At 36.9% G+C, this 20,288-nt stretch overlaps 2 protein-coding genes and 1 long non-coding RNA gene across 3 annotated transcripts; all 3 read left to right on the top strand.

Annotated features, from left to right (window-relative positions):
• Positions 1 to 1,752: 1,752 nt before the first annotated feature.
• LOC110751959 (uncharacterized) lies at positions 1,753 to 4,164 on the top strand. The gene is made up of 5 exons (XM_021952532.2): positions 1,753 to 2,176; positions 2,309 to 2,377; positions 2,484 to 2,566; positions 2,755 to 2,954; positions 3,829 to 4,164. The coding sequence occupies exons 1-5, from the start codon at positions 1,983 to 1,985 to the stop codon at positions 4,003 to 4,005; spliced, it is 723 nt and encodes a 240-aa protein (XP_021808224.2). The 5' UTR covers positions 1,753 to 1,982; the 3' UTR covers positions 4,006 to 4,164.
• Positions 4,165 to 4,941: 777 nt separating this feature from the next.
• Positions 4,942 to 7,397, top strand: LOC110751958 (uncharacterized). Its single transcript, XM_021952531.2, has 6 exons — positions 4,942 to 5,467; positions 5,552 to 5,824; positions 6,325 to 6,482; positions 6,635 to 6,740; positions 6,849 to 6,974; positions 7,101 to 7,397. The coding sequence occupies exons 1-6, from the start codon at positions 5,276 to 5,278 to the stop codon at positions 7,236 to 7,238; spliced, it is 993 nt and encodes a 330-aa protein (XP_021808223.2). The 5' UTR covers positions 4,942 to 5,275; the 3' UTR covers positions 7,239 to 7,397.
• A 3,103-nt stretch (positions 7,398 to 10,500) lies between these two features.
• LOC110751903 (uncharacterized) lies at positions 10,501 to 12,161 on the top strand. Its single transcript, XR_002525925.2, has 2 exons — positions 10,501 to 11,751; positions 11,938 to 12,161. It is a non-coding gene; the product is annotated as an uncharacterized LOC110751903 (long non-coding RNA).
• The last annotated feature ends 8,127 nt before the right edge of the window (positions 12,162 to 20,288 follow it).

Below are 20,288 nucleotides of genomic sequence, written 5' to 3'. Positions count from 1 at the left end.
AATTAATCTAAACTGAATATTATAAATATTATAGCAGTTTTTATGAGATTGAATGTTTCAAATCAAGCTTTCAAAAGGGAAAAAACCAGAGAAAATGGTTTCTGCTTTTCTAGAACGTGTCAACTACATCAACTAAATTAAAGAACATGGTGAATTAAATTTATTCCTCGCAAGTGGTCCAGCTGAAGGATACGTAACGTACTGCCCAACTTCTTCACATTTTTTTGTCGTGGAATGAATAGATATCTACCTAACTTCATGCCTTAGTTGCCCCACTTGCATTATGATCAATAGGACTTCAATTCATGGGTCAACACCAATAATATTCTTAGAAGTTGCATTGCATGCTCCTAACTTCAAATAGTTTAGTAGTACATATCTTCTTTAACATTGGAAGAGTTCTTATGTTCGTATTTCCACTTTATTGTAATTATAACCAATTTGGAAATGTTTTAAAAATCTAATCAAGTTGTTGTATACACACGCAAAGGACATGTGTAGTAGTTTGAAGTAATTGCTCATCCGCCAAGGTTCTGGGTTCGAGTCTTAGTTAGCATCCGTGTTATGTGTGTGAGTTTAATATATTATCTCCCCTCTCAATAGGAAAGGTCCTAAAAAAAAAGTTATTGTACACATATTACATATATGAAGTCATGATACAATAATACTAACTAGCAAATAGTTTAGCAGTACATATCTTCCTAACCTTGAAAGAGTTCTTAAGTTCGTATTTCCCGCTCCGTTAACGTAATCACTTTGCTGTAACTATAACCAAGTCGGAAATGTTTTAAAAACCTAACCTAAGTTGGTGTATACACATATTACATATATTTAGTCATGATAGATACATATTTACAAGGGCGGAACTACATGTAGACTAGAGTGGGCTTCAGTCTGGTGCAAGATTTAATAAAATACTAATTTGGTGCAAATTTTATAAGATATTTCCTACTCCCCACGAATATTAGTCCACCATTTGTTAAGCTAGTTGGCCCACAAAGTCACATACTTGCAATATATTTGTGGTTTGGAGGCCACGTGAGTGGGAACCATTGTTTCTTCTCTTTTCTTCTTCTTCCGATTTACAGGTTAGCATTTAGATCTACAAGTGCAACAAAGCTTTTGTGTTTATGCCTCTGTGTACATTTTTTGGATATGCTACTGCTATGAATTGTACTTTTGTTCGTGTTTCTGCTTCCCACAGTTTCAGTTTCTGATTCCCACTTGGTTCTTATTGTATCAATTAGCATACCCAAAAAAAATAAAAAAATTGGTTCTCAGTGTTTATATAGATCTTCTATACAAAAAAATTAAAATTAAAATTTTAGCACACCTCTAGAAAAATTCATGGTTCCGCCATTGCATATTTAACGACTGCAATTGATCGCTAATGACCATTGATTTAGTATAATCTCATTTTCCTTTCATCTTGTTGCAGGAGCACCCGAATTCAATACTTTATGAAGAAAAAAAAAATACAAAGATTGGAATATATATCAACAAGTAGGCATCAATCGAGGTGGGCCCATGGTTAGTGGTAATAGTATGCTGTTTGATTTTTCACAAGTTTTTTTCTTCAATGCCACCGAAATGGACTATTATTTTATCCACACGACGGGCACCTCATGAAAATTAGACAGGAAAGTTCCACCAAATGTGAAACTACAATACAGAGCGTATCAGAAAACGTGGAGCGAATGAAAAGGAGGGCGGTAATGATCATTGACTTTGAGTAACTTATATATAATATTAGCTTTACTCCAAATCCACAAAAAATAACGTGTCAAGCAAAACATTAGTTTGAAAATCTCTAAGCCAGTTCGTCCAATCCCTGTAACCCTACAAGCCATTTTCTTCTCTCTGGACATATTGCTTTTTACAAGCAGGTTCTAGACAACTTGATATTTACCTTTCTAACCTCGTTTTCTTAGTCTTCAGCAAAAACCCATCTCAATACAAACTTGGATTGTTACGCAGAGGCCATGGCCATGTTGATTAGAAACACAATAAGCATAACAACAGCAGTTGCTCCTTGCAGCAGCTCTAGGCATCTGCAGGCTTCAAGTTTTGGTCCTAGTTGTCTCAGTACAAATCGCAGGGACAGATGCCATTTTCTTGGAAACAGAAGCTTCTTGCAGTCCATTTTGAAGGTCCAAAATGGCACCAAGATAAAGATGTAAGTAAATCCTAGCTATCTTCAATTCCATGAAATTCAGATTAAATTTGACAACCCTTTTGCAGCTCTGATGAGATGAACAACTATTTTTTTTTTTTTTTTGAGATGAACTTAATGTGATGATATATGCAGGGATGTGGTTGTCAATGGTGTTGAACCAGGAACTCCTATGCCTTCTGATCCTTCTTCTGGGACTTCTTGGTACGTCCGATTGATGATCATCCACTTGATCTGTTTGAATATTTTTTGTATAATTAATTTCCTATATATGCCTTTTAATTTACTTTGTTGTACACTGTATATGCAGGAAATTATGGCTTGTGGGGATACTTTTCTCAGTAGCTATACCCTTTTGGAAGAACAAATGGTGGCCATTGCTAAAGTTCAGAGGTAAGGAATCAAAAGTTATTAATATCATTATCGTCATCACAGTCGTCGTCATTTTTTTTCCTTTTGATCTCGGAAGGAGAGATTCGAAAAGTTGAGACTTTTTCTCGTATATTAGAAAGAGATACCATTAAACTAAGAACTAGTTGATGCATCATTAAATATTTATAATTTAATTGGGTTATGTGCAGAGCAAGTCGAAACGACGCTGGATTCAGTAGAAGATGTGGCAGAAATGGTGGAGAAGGTGGCCGGGCAAGTGGAGAAGGTAGCCGACGACATTGCTGATCATCTTCCTCAGGGAGATCTTCAAAAGGCAGCAAGGTTTGTTGAGAATGTGGCAAGAGAAGCAGGCAAGGGTGCGTCGCTAGCTGACGATCTCATTGAGAAGGTCTTTAATCTTCACCTAATTCCCTTGTTTTTAATTCTTAAATTCTATGTTTGAAAGCGACCCACCATATTATAATAACATTATCTCGTTAGTAGTTAGTACTAATTAAATATTTTATTTCATAATTAACGGGCGAGGGTCACATGTTTAAGCTCCATGTTTAGTGGTTGTCAACATTTGGCATATTGATGAAGAAATTAAAACAGAGAAGGGAAGCAAAACAGAGGACTAGTTTTATAAACTTATGCAGCAAGGAAGAGTCTAGTTAAATTTTCTGGTTTGATCTGAACTCACAAAAGATACATCTTAGTCTCTGGGGTTTTAACGGAAAATAGATAGGACTGCTGCTGTCGTATGATAAGTCTGACACGAAACTTAATTAGAACAAAATTGCGTCCATGTGATTGATGCTGAGGTTAACTGTTTGATAACTGGTTTTAGGTAAACAAATCTTTCTGTCTTTGTATGTGTCTCTGTGTCGTGGTTATGTAAGAATATCGAGGAAATGAAGCTAATCTCGTCATTTCTAAAGAGCTCTAGCTTTCTGCTTCCCACATGTCCCTATCACATTAACTTAATAGCTTCAGATGCATATATGTATATACACCCCCTAACTAGGAAATTTTAATGGTACTAACCAATTCGTATTTAGTACGAATGCGGTTGTAACTGTTAGATCGACAAGTTCATCCTAAGACAAATTACTCTGTCTTTGTATGTAAGTAACTTTGTTTTCGTATGCACGTTATTAAGACATAGCTTCTATTTTCAAAAGAAGAAAATTGTGATAAGTTATTGTCAAGCAGAAGGAAGTTTTCTATAGAAAGAATTTAGGGCATACATGTGATTGATGATTGCCATTACAAAATTGCAGGTTGAGGATGTAGATAAGGAGTTGGATTCTATCATTGATCAGGCCAATGAGAAAATCAAAGCATCTAACGATACTGAAAAGGAGACATCAAAAATCAAAGACGCCACTGATATCAAAAGTAAGATAACAGAGATCAAAAAAGCAAATGATATAAAAAAGGAGACAATTAAACCCTGAGGCAGCTTGTGGCTCAATGTAACAACAATTCTTGTATTTTATTTATTTTTATTATGTTATTAAACTAATCGTGTTATGAGGAATTAAGGTTTAAGAATTACTGTACCTATATTTAAGATTATATGTTGATGAAATATAAATTCTAGTTAGTTTTGTAAATTATATAAACTTTTTTTAGTGGTACTTCTCTTAACAATAATATATAAGATGAAATTGAGCTCGATAGGGAAATAAGCCCAATTGGATTTATATAGGAATGAGTTTGGATTTCCTCAAATGGGTTGGGTTAACTTTGAAACTTCCCAACACCTTGCATTATTGTGAGAAATTTGCTCCATGTGTTCTTAACAATTAACATTGCCACGTGATATCACCTATACTATACCAGTCTAATTTAGAAACCTAACGATCACCCGTATAATAACATATATTGAGGTTTACAATCACACCATTTTTTTTTTTCCATCTCACACTTGACACCATTTAAGAGTCCCTCCACCTCAACTTGGCACCAGCAATGGTGCCCGATTATCAAAAAAGTTTTTTTTTTTTTCCCTTCGGATATGGTAAATCCCTCATCTCACATCCCAATTCGGCAATATCGGTGCTCCCAAGTTAATCATACAAAATATGATTCCTTGGGTGTGAGTTTGAGTGGGGAAGGATGGAGAGTGAGTTGCAAAGAGGTCGGCACATTACATTATTTTTCTTTTTCTTTGCTTAGTTTATCTATTTTAAAATAATTTTAATTAAATGAAAAATTGAAAGATTTGAATAACAAATTTTGGAATGGGTGTGTAAATGAAAATTGAAGGTGGCTTTAGAAATATGGATGGTGACACCATCATATTCATGGTGTTGCATCCTTTTTTGGGGGATTGATATGTAGTTTCCGTTTCGTTTGCCACGTGGATCCATCAGGGGCGCCACTTATTTGGTGCCCTTCCTGTATAAACAAGCTCTAACGGATAGCGCCCTTAAATTTGAAATCTTGCAGACTAAAATTCGAAAAGCCAAAAGAAAGCAGAAAGAAGCGAAAGACAGCCCAGATAAACCCCTCCTCTCCATTTCAGACCAAAATCCCAAATCCCCACGCCTCGCGAATTCGAATCTCTATCAGCATTTCTAGGGTTTCAATTCGAGTCCAGATTGATTACCAGTACCCGCGCTCTGATCCTTCAATCAAACCCTAAAACAAATCTGAATTTTTTTGCATTTCCTAGGGGATTCGCCAGTCTAGGATTTTCTAAGATCGAGCAACCAAAAAAGAATGGATCTTCCGCAAAAAATCGACGATTATATCAAAGAATCGATCGATCACTCCTTGGGCCTCCCTGTGTCCACGCACACGCTCGAATTGAAGCTTCGATGCTCGGAAGAATCGAAGCAGCGGCTTCAGAACCAGTACTCTGTTCTACTCGCAAAAATGAAGGAGAAAGATCAAGTCCTCGAGCGCGCTAGGGTTCGTGTATTTACATATTCGTATAATTGTATCGATAATTGTTTTCTTTTTGCGTTTTTGGTTTTTTTATGGTTTCGTTATTAGGCTGAAGCGAGTATGAATGCACAAGCTTTGAGGAAGTTCGTTGAGGAGAATCAGAGATTGGCGTCAGAGTGCGCGCATCTAGTGACTCAGTGCAACAAATGGGAGAGAGAGTGTTCGCTCTACGATCACGACCGGGAGGCTTTGATGGATTTTGGGAACGAGGCTGACCAGCGTGCCAAGGAGGCTGAGATTCGTGTTCAAGAGTTGGAGAACGAAGTCAAAGAGTTAAGGGATGAATTGGGGTTCCACAAGCACAAATTAGAGATGCATTCGGTAATTTCTTCAACCGTTTTAGTTTTTGTTATGTTATTTACTTTTGATGAATTGAAAGAAAATGAATTTGGGCCTTTTCTGGTTAATATTCATTATTTTTTAGACTTGTACTATGATGGGTTTGTGAGACTTGCAAGTGCATTTGCGTATTTGTGGGGAATGGGATTTATGGTGTGAATAGCCCGTTACCTTAGTTAGTTTTCCTTTTTCTGGTTAATATTTTTCCAGCTTTATGCATCCAAAAAGTTTAATTATGGCTGATGCCATCATTTAGTTTTGTATCCAAGGAGACAAGGTGGGTGAAAATGTTACTTTTGCAGCGATTAAGTGAATCTTAATCACACATACATGTGCACACATTCCACCTACAGAAAGTGTGAATAGAACTTGTGATTTTTGGTTTTATCTTGGTCAGTTCTTTTGAAGCATGTGGAAGAACAATAGTACAGTACATTTATGTAATTATGTTTTGAATGCTGATAAACATTTTGATGTTGAAGGTTGATTCATCTTCTGATGACACAACCATTGGAGAGAAACTACTGGAGTCTGTTTTAGCAACATTGATCAGTAAAGATGAAGCTGTGCCTGCACCTGCATTTCTGGAGGCCAATAGTGGAAACGAGTCATGTCAAATGTTGCTAAAAATGTGGAACCGGTGAGTTTATACCGAGATGGTGGAGTTGTTGGTTAGAATTAGAATGTATTTTTTAGCAGACTCTAGATTGAGAGTAACTGCCTGTATCTGAATGTTAATCTCTGATTTCTAAATTGAGCCATGACTTAAATATTTCCTCGTCTATGTGGTAGCTTGAGGCCATCGACTCAAAAAGTTCTGTCACTGGTGGCCAAGGTAAAGACACTTGAGAAGGATAAGGAACATCTAACGATGAATCTTTGTACTGCTGAAGAAGAGGTGAGAAAACTTTGTTTTTTTCCCCCTGTTCTGTCCTTTATCTCTGTCTTCAAGATGCCACAGACCCTATATTGGGTAAATGATATCCCGCATTTTTTATGTACGTAGGTCAAATTGCTTTTTGAAGAGAACAAAGTGCTAGATGTGGAGAACAAAAGATTACTGAGGCAGTACCACAAGGAAAGAAACCAGTCTGGTTCAGGCGGAAAACATAATGACAGTGCATCAGCAAAGGTGAGACGAAGGGAAAAAAATTAGCTTTGATTTGTATGTTAAGTTTATAGTGTATATATATACAATTCTCTGAGAAGCTCATCATGATTGTTGGATCTAACTAATATTATGGTTTCTTCTTTGCAGTCGAATAAGCGAAAATCAAGCTCGAAGATGAGCAGCCCGATTCAAGCGAAGATTGATTTCAGTGACCAAGAACCAGCAAGACAGCCCCTTTCACCCTTGCGTTGTAACTCGCCTAACTCTAGAAACCATAAGAAGTAAAAGAAATTTTTTCCAACAGTCTGATTTGTACCTTTTGTGTATTGAGGATAGCATATGACTTGAGATTACAGAATTTGGAACGACTAACAATTTTTTTTTTTGGGTAAGAATCATTTGCTAAGTCTTTTTAGTGAATGGATGGGCATTGTTCTCCTTTTCTTTTCACTTCTTGTATTGTTTGTGGTTTTTCTTTTTTAAAATTCTTAGAAAGACGACAATGCATAGGAGGCAGTCTTTGGAAGGAACATATTTCACATAAATATTTTTAAGATCATCTGAAATTTGACTTTGAAAGGCATGTATGATATTTGATCACGAATGCAGCAGCGACATGCGCATGATGATAAACAGACAAATAATTTGATTGGTTGGGCAAACAAGTCAAATCTGCAAAGTATTTAGGATTTCAAGCTTTGATAGGATTTTAAGCTCTTCCGGTGAAATCTCTCTCGGAGCTCCTATTTCACATCGCCGGTGACTATTGTTCCGGCAAAAAACATATTCCAACCCAACTATCAATCCCTTCACCCAACATTTGAAATCTCAATTAAAATCCGAATGCCAACAGCCAAACGTGCCCTGAAGGTTATGAACATATTTTTGCTCAACCGTTTATAATGTTACTGTTGGTGATGTATTGTCAAAAAAGAAATAACGACTATCATCATCCTGGATTGTGGTCCTATGACAGAATCCCCAATAAATTGTCATAAACGCGCTAGAAAGTAGGTTTACGTGGCCATGACCATGGAAGCCACATTTTCATCTTTCACTTCTCAATGGAAATATGATGTCCTTTGAAGTTTTAGAGGTGATGACACTCGAAAGCGTTTTACAGATCACTTACACACTGCACTGGAACTTCATGGAATAAAAAGTTTCACGGATGAGCCTGAACTTCAAAAAGGGAAAGCTATTTCTCCAGAACTTTTTACTGCAATTGAAGAATCGAGGTTTGCTCTCATTGTGCTCTCAGAAAATTATGCATCATCAAAATGGTGCTTGGCTGAACTTTTGCAGATTCTTGAATGCATGGAAGCAAGAGAAACTGTTCTATTAATTTTCTATACGATGTCGATAAAAGATAAGAAGAGGAGATTTACGGGGAATAAACAGAAGATAAGACGAGAGAGGTTGCCGCTCCACCATTCATAGCGCACGCAGCAAGTGCAGAGGAACAGACTGAAAGCGCAACAGCCTAGGTGATATGAAGGGAAAAGCTCAGCTTAGATTTGTATGGTATATGTGTTCATCTAGCTCTCAAGCATGTTCATCTCATGCATTATCCTGTTGAAATTTTTGTGTTCTCGCACCTTACATTACATGTACGAAGTTATAATTTTCATTCATTTATTTTATTAAGATGAAGAAAATAGTTATTGGAGCACCATTTACCCGATAGGGGTCCTTGTTGATCTGCAGATAGGAATGAAATATTTGGTCGCGGCCTGCCCCGTTGCCATCTCTAGGGGTGGGCATCTCATCTGAAAAATCTGCGTACCAACATGGTTTGGTTTTGTTAAAATTTTTATTTATTACTTTTTAATTATACACGTAGCTGAACTCTAACAAGATAAATGTAAACAACCAGAGGCGGCCCATGGGGTGTGCGAGCTCTGCGACCGCACAGGGCCCCCAAAATTTAAGGGCCCCAAATTTTTCCGAGTCAATGCATTCAATTAATTAAAACATGAAAATAAAAATGAAATATTAAATATCACCCCACAACGCCACATGCAAGGCCCCAAAACCAAAACCAAAATTGAATTGAATATTAATTATCAACAACTTCCACGACTTAGAGAGTCTCTCTCTCACGCTGCAACTCTTCTTTTTATTTATTTATTATGGTTTGAAACCTATGTTTTCTTCTTCCCAACTCTCGCGCTGCAAAACCATTATAATATTCTTTTCTCTTTCAGTGAGTCTCTCTCACTCTCCTCCATCAAAATAAATCCATTTCTCTTCAGTACCAGTGTACCACCCTCTTCCATCAAATTTTGGATTGTAAAAACCCAAGCTTTAGCCCTTTCCCCAAAATCACAGTTCTTTTCTCCCTCCCTCATTCACATGAGAATTCACCGAGCATTGAAATTGGAAAATCAATTTATCAGCTCTGTGATTTGGAAGAGTGACTAAAGAAATTTTTCTGGGAAGCTCTTTCCGAAGGTGTCCTCCCGTGTCAAAAAATTTTGTTTCTATATGGATTTTTTTTTCCTACTTGTATATGTAGGGCCTCAACATCCATATTTGCACAGGGCCTCCAAAATCAATGGACCGGCTCTGTAAACAACATATGAACTATTTCTTTCACAAGCTATTAACAGATGCCAACGTTGATGCAGGTGCTGCTCTGCTCCTTATCTTCCTTGTATACGACACGGACCCCAAACATGTTCATCTCTGCGTATATGACGTAAAATGAAAATTCAAGCTCGGTGCACATATTCAGCCACTCATCAAACGTGGCCTGACTCAACTTTAACATTGCTGAAAAAGTACCCTCTTTCAGATCTTCCATTTAATCTCAGAAAGCCACGGAAAATATAATGATCCGAGCGTGCAACGACAACACAGAGTGCAAATCCCACCACTTAGGATCAGTAAACCAACCTGGATGCAGCTTTACACTTACTGACGAAATTCCCACTCTGCTTTCATCATTGGACGGCCACCACTCTGGAATTTCATTTCCAGGAAATGCAAATTCACATCTTATTTGGCTGTTCTTGTGGCGGACCTAACCAACGTCACATCTTGGACCAGTAAATTCCGGACTCGTATAGCTGCGTTGCTTCTCCACATGTTTGAAACTTTTGGCAAAAAGTTTAACCATGCCTAGATCAGATGTTTCCAAAGAATTACAGTTACAAGCACTGACAGAGCATATAATAGATGGAAGCTTCGGCTAACTCTTTAAATATATTTCCACATTGCACCAACAATAAAAATATGGATTTCTCGGTAGGTTTATCTTTTGAGTTGCCCATTGCGAAAATCCCACATCGAAAATCCACACTCCTATAAAGGTATTTATAAACAAAGCACTATGATATTAAAATATTATATAGTGATCTAACTTTTAAGTTGTAAAGAGGTCCTCTTTTTGCAGCTATACTCAGTTTTTTCATTTAAAAACAAAAAAACAAAACAAAACAGTATAGCCGCACGGCTAGATTCGGTATTTTCTGATTTTTTAGGTGAAAATAGTATAGCCGGTCGGCTGTACTCGGTTTTCTCTCGCCCAGGCCCATTTCTAAACCCTAAACATAACTCGCAGCCTCTCTTCTTCTTCAATCCTCGTTTCTCTCTCTCTCTCTCTCTCTCTCTCTCTCTCTCTCCTCATAGCACCATCGTCATCTCGTCGCAGACCTTGGAGTTCCAAAATGACGATTTTTTTTCTTCTAGGCGCCAGCGACCGCCTAGCCCGCCTAGCCCCCGCCTAGCCCGCCTAGCGCCGTCGTCATCTCGTCGCAGACCTTGGAGTTCCAAAATGACCATTTTTTTTCTTCTAGGCGCCAGCGCCCGCCTAGACCGCCTAGCCCCCGCCTAGCCCGCCTAGCGCCCGCCTAGGCCATTTATTCAACTCCGTTCAATGCTCTTTATGAAATAGCGCCTTTCAGGTGACCTTAATTGGGGATGTTCCTCTGTCTATTGTAATAACGGTATGCACAACTCTTGGGGCAGTAGCTGGAGGACTTGGTATTAATCTTGCTACTGCAGATATTGTCATTCTTTATGATAGTGATTGGTATTAATTGTGCCCTGAGATGATACGTTTCCAGCTATGCATTGCTGGCATTATGTAGTTCTTCATCAAACCATGATTTTCATTTTCAAACAGTATATATACTATTGAGGAGAAAGTGATTGAGAGGGCTTATAAAAAAGCTTGCTCTTGATGCCTGGGTGATTCAACAAGGCCGATTAGCAGAGCAAAAAAGTGAGCAACACGATTTCTTTAAAGATATCTGTTTTTAAAATGAGCATAGGAAACCCAAATTAGCCTCGAGTCATTCAACTGCATCTCGCCTAACACAGACTTGCTGCTTTTGTTATCTTTCAGTTTGGATAGTCAGATGGTTATGAATGTTTTGGGGATCTGACATGTGTATTACTGATGCAGCTATGGTTCGAAGACATCTCCAATTGAGTTATAATTATTTTATTTTCACAGTTACTTTCTATTTCTTGTTGTTTCCATTTTTTCTTACGCATTAAGCCTCGACTCTTATGCCCTACTTTACTTGCACCTCTAACTTTCTGATTAAGTCAGTTCCTACTATTATCCATCTACTAATCTTATATTGGCTTTACATATATTCTATCCAATAGTTCCTGCCGAGCTTCATTTGCAAGTACTAGTGGTTTCTGAATCTAAGCGAGTTTTATCAAACTTTCTTTCTTCCTATTCCACAGGCAGATGGATTTGCTGCCATTGAAAGAGTAGCTATGGATGCAAGACCCTGCATGGCCAATCAAGTTCATCACCTTCGACTAGCTGTTGATGGAGGTAATCATTATGTTGTTGATGTTTTGCTGATCTTTGTAAGTATGAATTTGCTTACCTTTTTTTTTTTTTTTTATGGATTAAGAATAGCAGATTGCTTAGTAATGGTCAACTACTAACAGATTGCTCAGTAATTTTCGAGTGCATTTACTCATGTATTTTCATTATTTTTTCTGGGTGATGTTTCAGCAAGAAGCTGGTTTGTTGAGAGGAAATGATCAACTACTAACACTAGGGCTGGGAGCGTTAGCCTCTGCACTCGCTGCTGCTTAGCATCTATGGAAATTGCTTGGTCTTTTTTGTATGGCTCTATTGACATTAGGTGCTTCAGTTCATCAATCAAATGTTATGTTTTTGTATTTGAAAATTTCTATTGATTAATCCAAGCACATGGAGTTTAATGCCTTCATTAATCTCATTCTTGTTCGATATCTATTTCTTTAATACTGGGTTAGATGGCAATGGTTTTATAAATTTTGAGTGTTTTAACAGGTAACAGGTATTGAATGACATGATAAAATCAACATGAGATTTATTATTAGAAAGAAAAAAAAAAAAAAAAAAAATCCTATCACGGCATACATAATAAGCCGTAATTGCTAATCAATAGTCTTCATTTACGACAAACACTGCATGTCGTAATTACTTCTACTGAATTACGGCTCACTATGCAAGCCGTCTAAAGTAATTATAACGACGTTATATGCACGCCTTAATAAGGTTTACGGCGTGTTTTTCGTGAGATTATTTGCGACTGGAAAAACATGTCGTAATTGAGGAACATCATTTACGACGAGGGCTTTTACTGCTTGCAGCCTTGCGTCGCGAATGACACTTTACGGCGTGCTTTGTGCGCCGTAAATGATATGTTCTGGTGTAGTGTAGCCTTGTATTAGTGTATTATTGCTGTTTGATTTAGCTTCTGTCAAGTTTGATATATAAATTATAGAGTGAAGTTAACTATACTTTGAAAAAACGAAGTATTCATAATTTGTAAGCAACAGTTGAGAAACTATAGTTTGCTGTCATTATGACTTAATAGCCATAAAAGCTATTGCAGTAAGAAAGTATATATTCAATCTTCTTTGTCTCTGTGGATTTGAATTTGACATATGAAGATAGAAGCTAGTTTTGTATACGAGCATTGTTGGCAGAGTTTGCACTCGTACAAATATTCTTTAAGGTTGTGGGGCTGGGCCTGTTTGTTTAGTTTGTTTTGCAGTTTTTGCGGTGCAAATGTGCAATTTGAGGAGTCTTTTTTGATCAAGGAGAGTCTTAATTTGCAGGTATATATCAGCAGCTGTTTGCGGGAATAATACATAGGAATAAATTCTGAAAGATGTAAAATGTCATACATTATTTAAATTATTGAAAGAAAATTTCTAAGAAGTTAATGAGCCCGAAGCTCAATGTATGTATTCAAATGTCTTGAAATGAAAGTGATCTAATTGCCTCAGTGGGTACTTTGATTGAAGTATGAGTTCGAGATCAAGTTCAATATCGTTGCAACGTATTCAAATTTTTAAAGATGTTATCAAAATATTTAGGTCTCTTGAAGAGCCTATGACATGCTAGCATAGTATACAAAAATTTATATGAATAGCTTATTACATCATGCAATTTTATACTCTTGTCCTCGTAACGGTAACGTATGAGTTTGCTTATATTATTATTTTGATGGTATTATAGAATATGATGTTATGTGAAAGGATTTGTGAAAATAGTCTAGATATTTTTGGTATTACTCTAATCTCAACAAGGATCCAAAGGAATGACACACATACATCCTCCAGTGATGATATTTAAGAAGTTTTTATACAAAGCATTACCAAAGCTTGCTTTGTCGGAGGAAAATGAGATATCAATATATTTGTGTTGTATCTTGAAAAAAATTCAAGTTTGTCCTCATCAGGGGGAGTAATTCATCAGGTGGAGGATTCTACAATTTTCTACATATAGGACATATGCGCGCTGTACTTTTTTTCCTTGGACTAAGTTTTTTTTCCCACCGGGTTTTTCCTATCAAGGTTTTAACGAGGCAGTATAAGCGCGTCCAACACCATATCAATGATCCATAAGAATGTTGCACTCTTTTTCCCTTTGCTTAGGTTTTGTCCCACTGTGTTTTCCAAGCAAGGTTTTTAATGAGGCAACTATGTCAATTGTATGGTAGACATCCAAGGGGGAGTGTTGTAAATGCATGAGTTGGTGGATGACCACCATACCTCTTAGCATTCACCCTTTCTAATTCTATGTAACCTATATACTAAATACCATAGTAATGGGCTTGTAACTTATGAGTTGTTAAGGTCTTACCATTATAAGCCTATAAATAAGAGGTCTTATCAAGATGAGAGATACAAGTTGATTGAACAATTTATATTGTCTTTCTCTTCTTTCCAATTCTCTCTACAATTTTCCCTTAGTTATATAACACGTGAATTATATTACTCAATAAATAGTAATTAAAATTTTCTATTCAAACAGTATAGTCATGCGGCTATACTCTTTAAACATATTTCCACATTGCACCAACAATCAAAATATGGATTTCTCTTTTCATCCAAAAAATAAAAAATAAAAAAATATGGATTTCTCTGTAGGCTTATCTTCTGAGGTGCCCTTTGTGAAAATCCCACATTGAAAATTCACTCTTATAAAGGTGTTTATAAACAAAGCACTATAATGGTTTGGTAAGTGTGGTTAACATTGGCAAGAAATATTTTGAATTCAAATTCATAAGAGATTCTCTCGTAAATAGATCTCACAATAGTTGTCTTGCCAATACCGCCCATCCCCCATATCCCAATGAAGCAAACGTCATCCACCCTTGCATCTAAACACAAATTGATAATTGGTTTCAATCTTGAATCAATTCCAACAAAGTCATCCACAAGACTTAATAATGTTGGGCGAAAAATTCAACATGCACTCATTTTCCTCCTTTCTAAAAATATAAGGGATGACTGCACGATGACCTTTCTGGAGTGCCAATAACAGTTCCCAAAACAAAATATGTGATACATTTCACTAGTTATCTCATGGGACCTTAATCAAGCCAAAGCTCATTAATTACACATCAATGTATGCTGTGCATTTTAATATGAAGCTAGAGTTTGAATTGTTTCGAATGGCATTTATAGCTGCAGGTGGGTCATATTTCCTATGTCCCTTGTTACTTGTATTATAATATTTACCAAAAAGAAAAACAGCTATTGTTAAGTTATGCAATTTAGCAACCATTCGTAGTTCTTGCACTTAAACTTGCAAATATAATTGGGTCTATTTCCTTTCCTCAAACAGAAGTCACACTAACTATGTGTATATATAAATCATCAAATAAGAAAACGGACGTTGAAAACAAAATCAAAACGTGAAATGTTACCAGCCCTTTGAATCCCATCCAGAAAAATTTGCCACTTTTGTTAAACCATATCTCTATCTTTGCACCTTCTTTTTGTCATCCTTAAATTTTTCTTCATGTGTAATGAAGGCTTGTGTCAAACTCCCTGTTTGCTTTCGCACATCAGAGGGATCGACATTGTAGAAAATTGGTAGCACTGTTTCTCTTGCTTCCATGAATTCAAGAATATGCAAAAGTTCATCCAAACACCATGTTGACGATGCATAATTTTCTGATAGAACAATGAGTGCAAACCTCGATTCTTCAATTGCACTAAACAGTTGTGGAGAAATAGGTTTCCTTTTTTGAAGTTCAGGGTCATCCTTGAAAGTTATTATTCCATGACTTTCCAATGCAGTATATAAGTGGTTTGTGAATCGCTTCCGGGTGTCATCACCTCTAAAAACTCAGAAAGACATCATATTTCCATTGATGATTGAAAGACTGATCGGTGCATATTTACATATCATTTTGTACCCTTCTAGCTTATGATTTGGTTATGTTTTTGAGTTAAACTTGTGCTTTTAATCCTTTTTGTGTTTATCTTTCAGTTCATTGAGCTTTAGGTAATAATGAGGGCTTTGGATAGTAAATGATGCAATCCATGCATGTTAGGGCCTAATTTGGATGAATGGATGAAGAGCTTAAAGACAAACTCAATTTTGGCTACAGTCCCCTGCCAGCCCAGTTTCGTAGGTCATATTGCAAGCTTTGTTTCAGCAACCTACATAGCTCGGATGAGGCCACATTCTTCATGAAAGTTGTTCCAATGGGTGTGTAATATAACATATCCAAAATTCAGCCCCATTGGATAAATATGGAGTCTGTTACCTAGCAAACACAGAGCCATGCTCAGGATGGATTTTATCAGCGCGCAAAATGAGTTAGCAATTTGTTTTGGCCTTAACTTCCTCCTCCGACCTTGGATTGGCCCAAATGATATATGGCTGGAAAGAAGACATTCTGAACTTCAAGTTTGAGTGCTTAAAGTCTTAATTTGCTTAAGGGAAGCCCAATTCGTAAGCCCTTGAAGTTGTTGGTCATGCTGACCTCAGGATGAGCTATTATTTCTGGTTGGAAGCTTGGTCATGGTGACATGAAGATGAGCTAGGGCTGCTGGTGGGATTTATTAGTGAAGTGCATCAACCATTTCAGATTTTATAATGGAAGTGTTGTATGCATTAGTGAAGTGCATCAACCATTTCAGATTTTATAAAACAAGTGTTGTATGCATTAGCCATACTTAATTCAGATTTTCAGCTTCCTTAGGCCTATATATAGTGAGGTTTCCCAAGCTTGTAAACACACCCCAAGGGGGGGAGCTCTCAAACACTTCTCTAGAGCTCCCTTCCCTTCTCTCCCTCAAATTCTCTTAGTTTCTCTTTCTAGTTTTCAATTGTTGTAATGAAATCTTTTGTGTTGAAATTTTCCTTAAGTTTTTCTTAGTTCCACTTTACTTTTCATTATGTAAATTCTTTTCTTTAGTCTCAAGTTTGATTAGTTTCCAAGTTTCAATTATGGTTCATGTTCTTATTCATTATGCTTATAAGTTAATATGCTAGTTTGAATGATTGATCACCATTAAGGCTTGCATGTTAGCTATCTTGGTTTGAATTAAGAGTATACACCATGCTTTAATTCGAATTGAACTATGAATAGGAAGAGTATGTATGGACATTCGACAACAGGGATTAGATACATGCTTGGTTGTTTAAATTGTTCTTCTATGCTTAATGGGTTCCTAATGCTTAATTTTAGGTTAGACAACAAATGATCAAATTAGGGAATTAGGAACACAAGGTTATGACCACACACCATGGCTTAATCATACATTAGCTAGAATCAATCCGTTAATCTAATTGAACTTGGAAACTTATCTGCTTGAGTTAGTTATTTTCTTTCTTCCTTGTTTTATTTATTTCCCTTCTTTTTCATTTCTGTTTTGTGTAGGGAAAATGAATTGAATCATTCAATCACCAATCCTCGTGGGATCGACCTCGCACTTACATACGCTATACTACCGAACGGCTCGTGCACTTGCGAGTATCACAAGTTGAGGATGCAGCTGAATCCATTTTGGTGCAGCTGTATCTACGCAACAAAGACATCATATTTCCATTGATGATTGGAAGGGAAGGAAGATGTACAGGAAGCTCTGAGACACTTCGGGGTGTCATGACCTCTAAAACTCAAAAAGACATCATATTTCCATTGAGTTGAAGGGGGGAAAGATGTATGGGAAAAATATATTAAAAAATTTAAATCTATAAAGTATATATATCGAAGCTAGCAAATTAATATCTATGAAGTATAAACTAATGCAAATAGAAAGGTGTTTTTTTAATAAATGGTATAGCCACACGGCTATACTACGGTTTTTTATTATAAAAAACTAGTACAGCCGGGCGGCTATACCCTTCTGATTGGGCACAAGGCATTCCTTTTTTCCTTGGGGCTCTTGGGATGTGGAGAAATTTAGTTAAGACGCCCAAACGATAATAAGTACTTTACTGGGATCCTTTTTTTCTTTTGAATATTTTTCCCCAATTTTCATTTATCGATAAGAGTAGTTTAGACACCCAGAGTAATTATCCATACAAAGAATTTAGCACTTTTACGTTTAATAGTGTGCATGTACGTACGCATTTTTATATGGAATACACGTATTTTTAACAAAAGTTTCAATAAGACACAAAATTAACGTATTATACAAATAATAAATATTAAAATATTATATAGTGATCTAACTTTTTTTTGAGAGAATATAGTGATCTAACTTTTAAGTTGTAAAGAGGGCCTCTTTTTGTGGCTATAGACAGTTTTTTCTTATTTATTTATGACAGGACCCGCCCCGAATTCCTCGGAACCCGAGACGAGTCCTGTGGAATTATGTTTATTTCCGTCATTGTTTTTACCTTTTGGTACGCGTTGAGTTCTTTGTTTTTCTGTGCTGAATCCAACCATATAAAGAACGTGAAATTTGGACTTACGGTTGGAAAGTTATAGCCTAAAAACTGAACAGAGGTCGAAGCTGAAAAACATAGAAACGAATCTGTCCAAATTGTGATAAACGGGTGATAGAAAGTGCTGTTTGTTTTTTTTTTCTTTGGTTTCTTGGTTTGTTTCTTTTAGTACAACAATTTATGTTGTTTGTTTGAATTTGTTTAGAGTACTTAGTTCATTTTCGTTTATGGTTTGTTGTTCCATTTTATCTTAATTTGTTTTTGTTTCTTATCTTAAAAATTTTAAAAAGATTTTTCATATGAGCTGACTTATGGTAACTCCAGTGAGCACTTCCGTCAATACAGTGTCTAGGAGTTCTATAGGCGACACCTTCGGTGTCTAAGAAGTTTGGGTTTTAAGCGGGACCATTGTGACCCCTCCAACCTTCCCGGATCCCCTGGCTGTGTTTTCTGAGGCCCTTAACTGGTCATCCGTGAGTTGCTTGTATATTTGTGTGTTTTAAAAACAATAATAATAAATATAAAAATAAAAAAAAATTGAAAATTGAAATTTGGGTTTTTATTTTTCCTTGTAAATTGCAATTTGGAACTTCTTTGTTTTCTTTTATGTTTTTTTTGTTGTTTTATTAGGTTAGTTTATTTATTTACGTGGTGTGGTTAATTAGTTTATTTCTGAGTGTTAAAAACACATTTTTATTCAAACATTGCATTCAAAAAGATAAAAAGTTTTAAAAAAAAACAAAAACAAAAAACAAAACCAAAAAAAAAAAACATTCAAGTAAATTAAAAATAAAAACAACTTCTTCATCTTCATCTTCATCTTCATGGCATGCCTCTGTTTTCTCTTACTTGCAGAATCTGCAGCAGCTCCACATGGTCCTCATTTTTTCTCTGCAGTGCTTCCACGTGCTGATTGGCACAATAGAGCCGCTTCTGCAAGTCCGCCACCATAGCCTTCAAGGAAGTTATTTCCTCGCTCATCGCGGCACACTCCCGTGTTCTCGCCAGCAATCGCATGCCCAAATTGGTAGCCGAGACCGCGTGGAGTACAGTTAAATTGTGGGACTCCTCCACCGCTGCCTTGTCAGACCTCTGTGCCACATGCAGATGATCTGTCGGTGTGAGCTTGTTACCAATCATGCCTCCCAGCAGCGCTGCTCTGTTCGGCATTGCCTCAGAAAAGTTCGGTATTATCTCAGCAAAGTTTGAGGCCGTACCGTGATGATATGTGGAGTTTGGGAAGACAGGAGTTGGAGGAGCCCTTGTCTGGGCATTTGGTGGTGCAAGTGAGAGATCAAGGTTGAGATCATCAAGGTGAGTGCATGAGGATGCCATTTGTTTTGCTTCTAAATTTTTTGATGTTTTTCCTTGAGTTTGCAGGAAGAAATGCTGGGTATCATCCGCTTGCAGAGGTGTGGTTTAAATAGACATATGCTGATGAGAGAGAGCCAACACCATTTCGGATTTCCCGGGCATGCTCGACCTAATCGCTTCAAGAGGCAGCACCTTTACTTTTACTTTACTTTTCTTTTTTCCGTGTTTTCTGGTGTTTAATGTTTTTGCCCGTTACTTTCATTTTCTAGAGCTTTGTGTTTTTGCTTTTCCCTTTCGGCTATCATCTTTATCTTATTTTAGTTAGGGAAATGTGTTTTCTTTTCCGTTTGTCGTTTTTTTTTCTTTTTTCTTTTTCTTTTTCTTTTTCTTTCTGCAACCTTACTCTTTTATTTCCGAAACAAAATAACGAAAATACAAAAACAACAAAATAAAATAAAAACAACAATAATGCAGTAGGAAATCATTTCTTCTCGATGCTTGGTGTCTCGACCATTGGAGCTTTGAGTTTGGCCCTCTGGCTGTCCTCTTCCGGGGCTTCACGCACAGCTTCTTGGGGCTCATCACTTGAGCTCCCAAAGATCGCAATCTTAGCTTGAGCGTAACTACTCTCGCGATCTGCTTGTTTGCGTTTACCCGGTCGGTCTAGGTCCTCCAGCTGCTTTCGCATGTCGCGAGAATACAACTCTACCATCTTTGATAGGTTTTTATTCTCGTCCCGCAATACTTCTAGCTGGTGTCGATTCACCTCCACTATCCTTGACCTTTCCCTTTTCAAGCTTTTTATAGCACTCTGACAATCTTCAACCATACTTCGCTCCGCCGCCAACTGAGCTTTGAGC

This window comes from Prunus avium, chromosome 1, assembly GCF_965620075.1.
Source record: "Prunus avium chromosome 1, drPruAviu1.hap1.1, whole genome shotgun sequence".
NCBI classification, from domain to species: domain Eukaryota; kingdom Viridiplantae; phylum Streptophyta; class Magnoliopsida; order Rosales; family Rosaceae; genus Prunus; species Prunus avium.
Note: the sequence above shows the minus strand (reverse complement) of the source record. Positions and strands in the feature narration are given on the sequence as shown.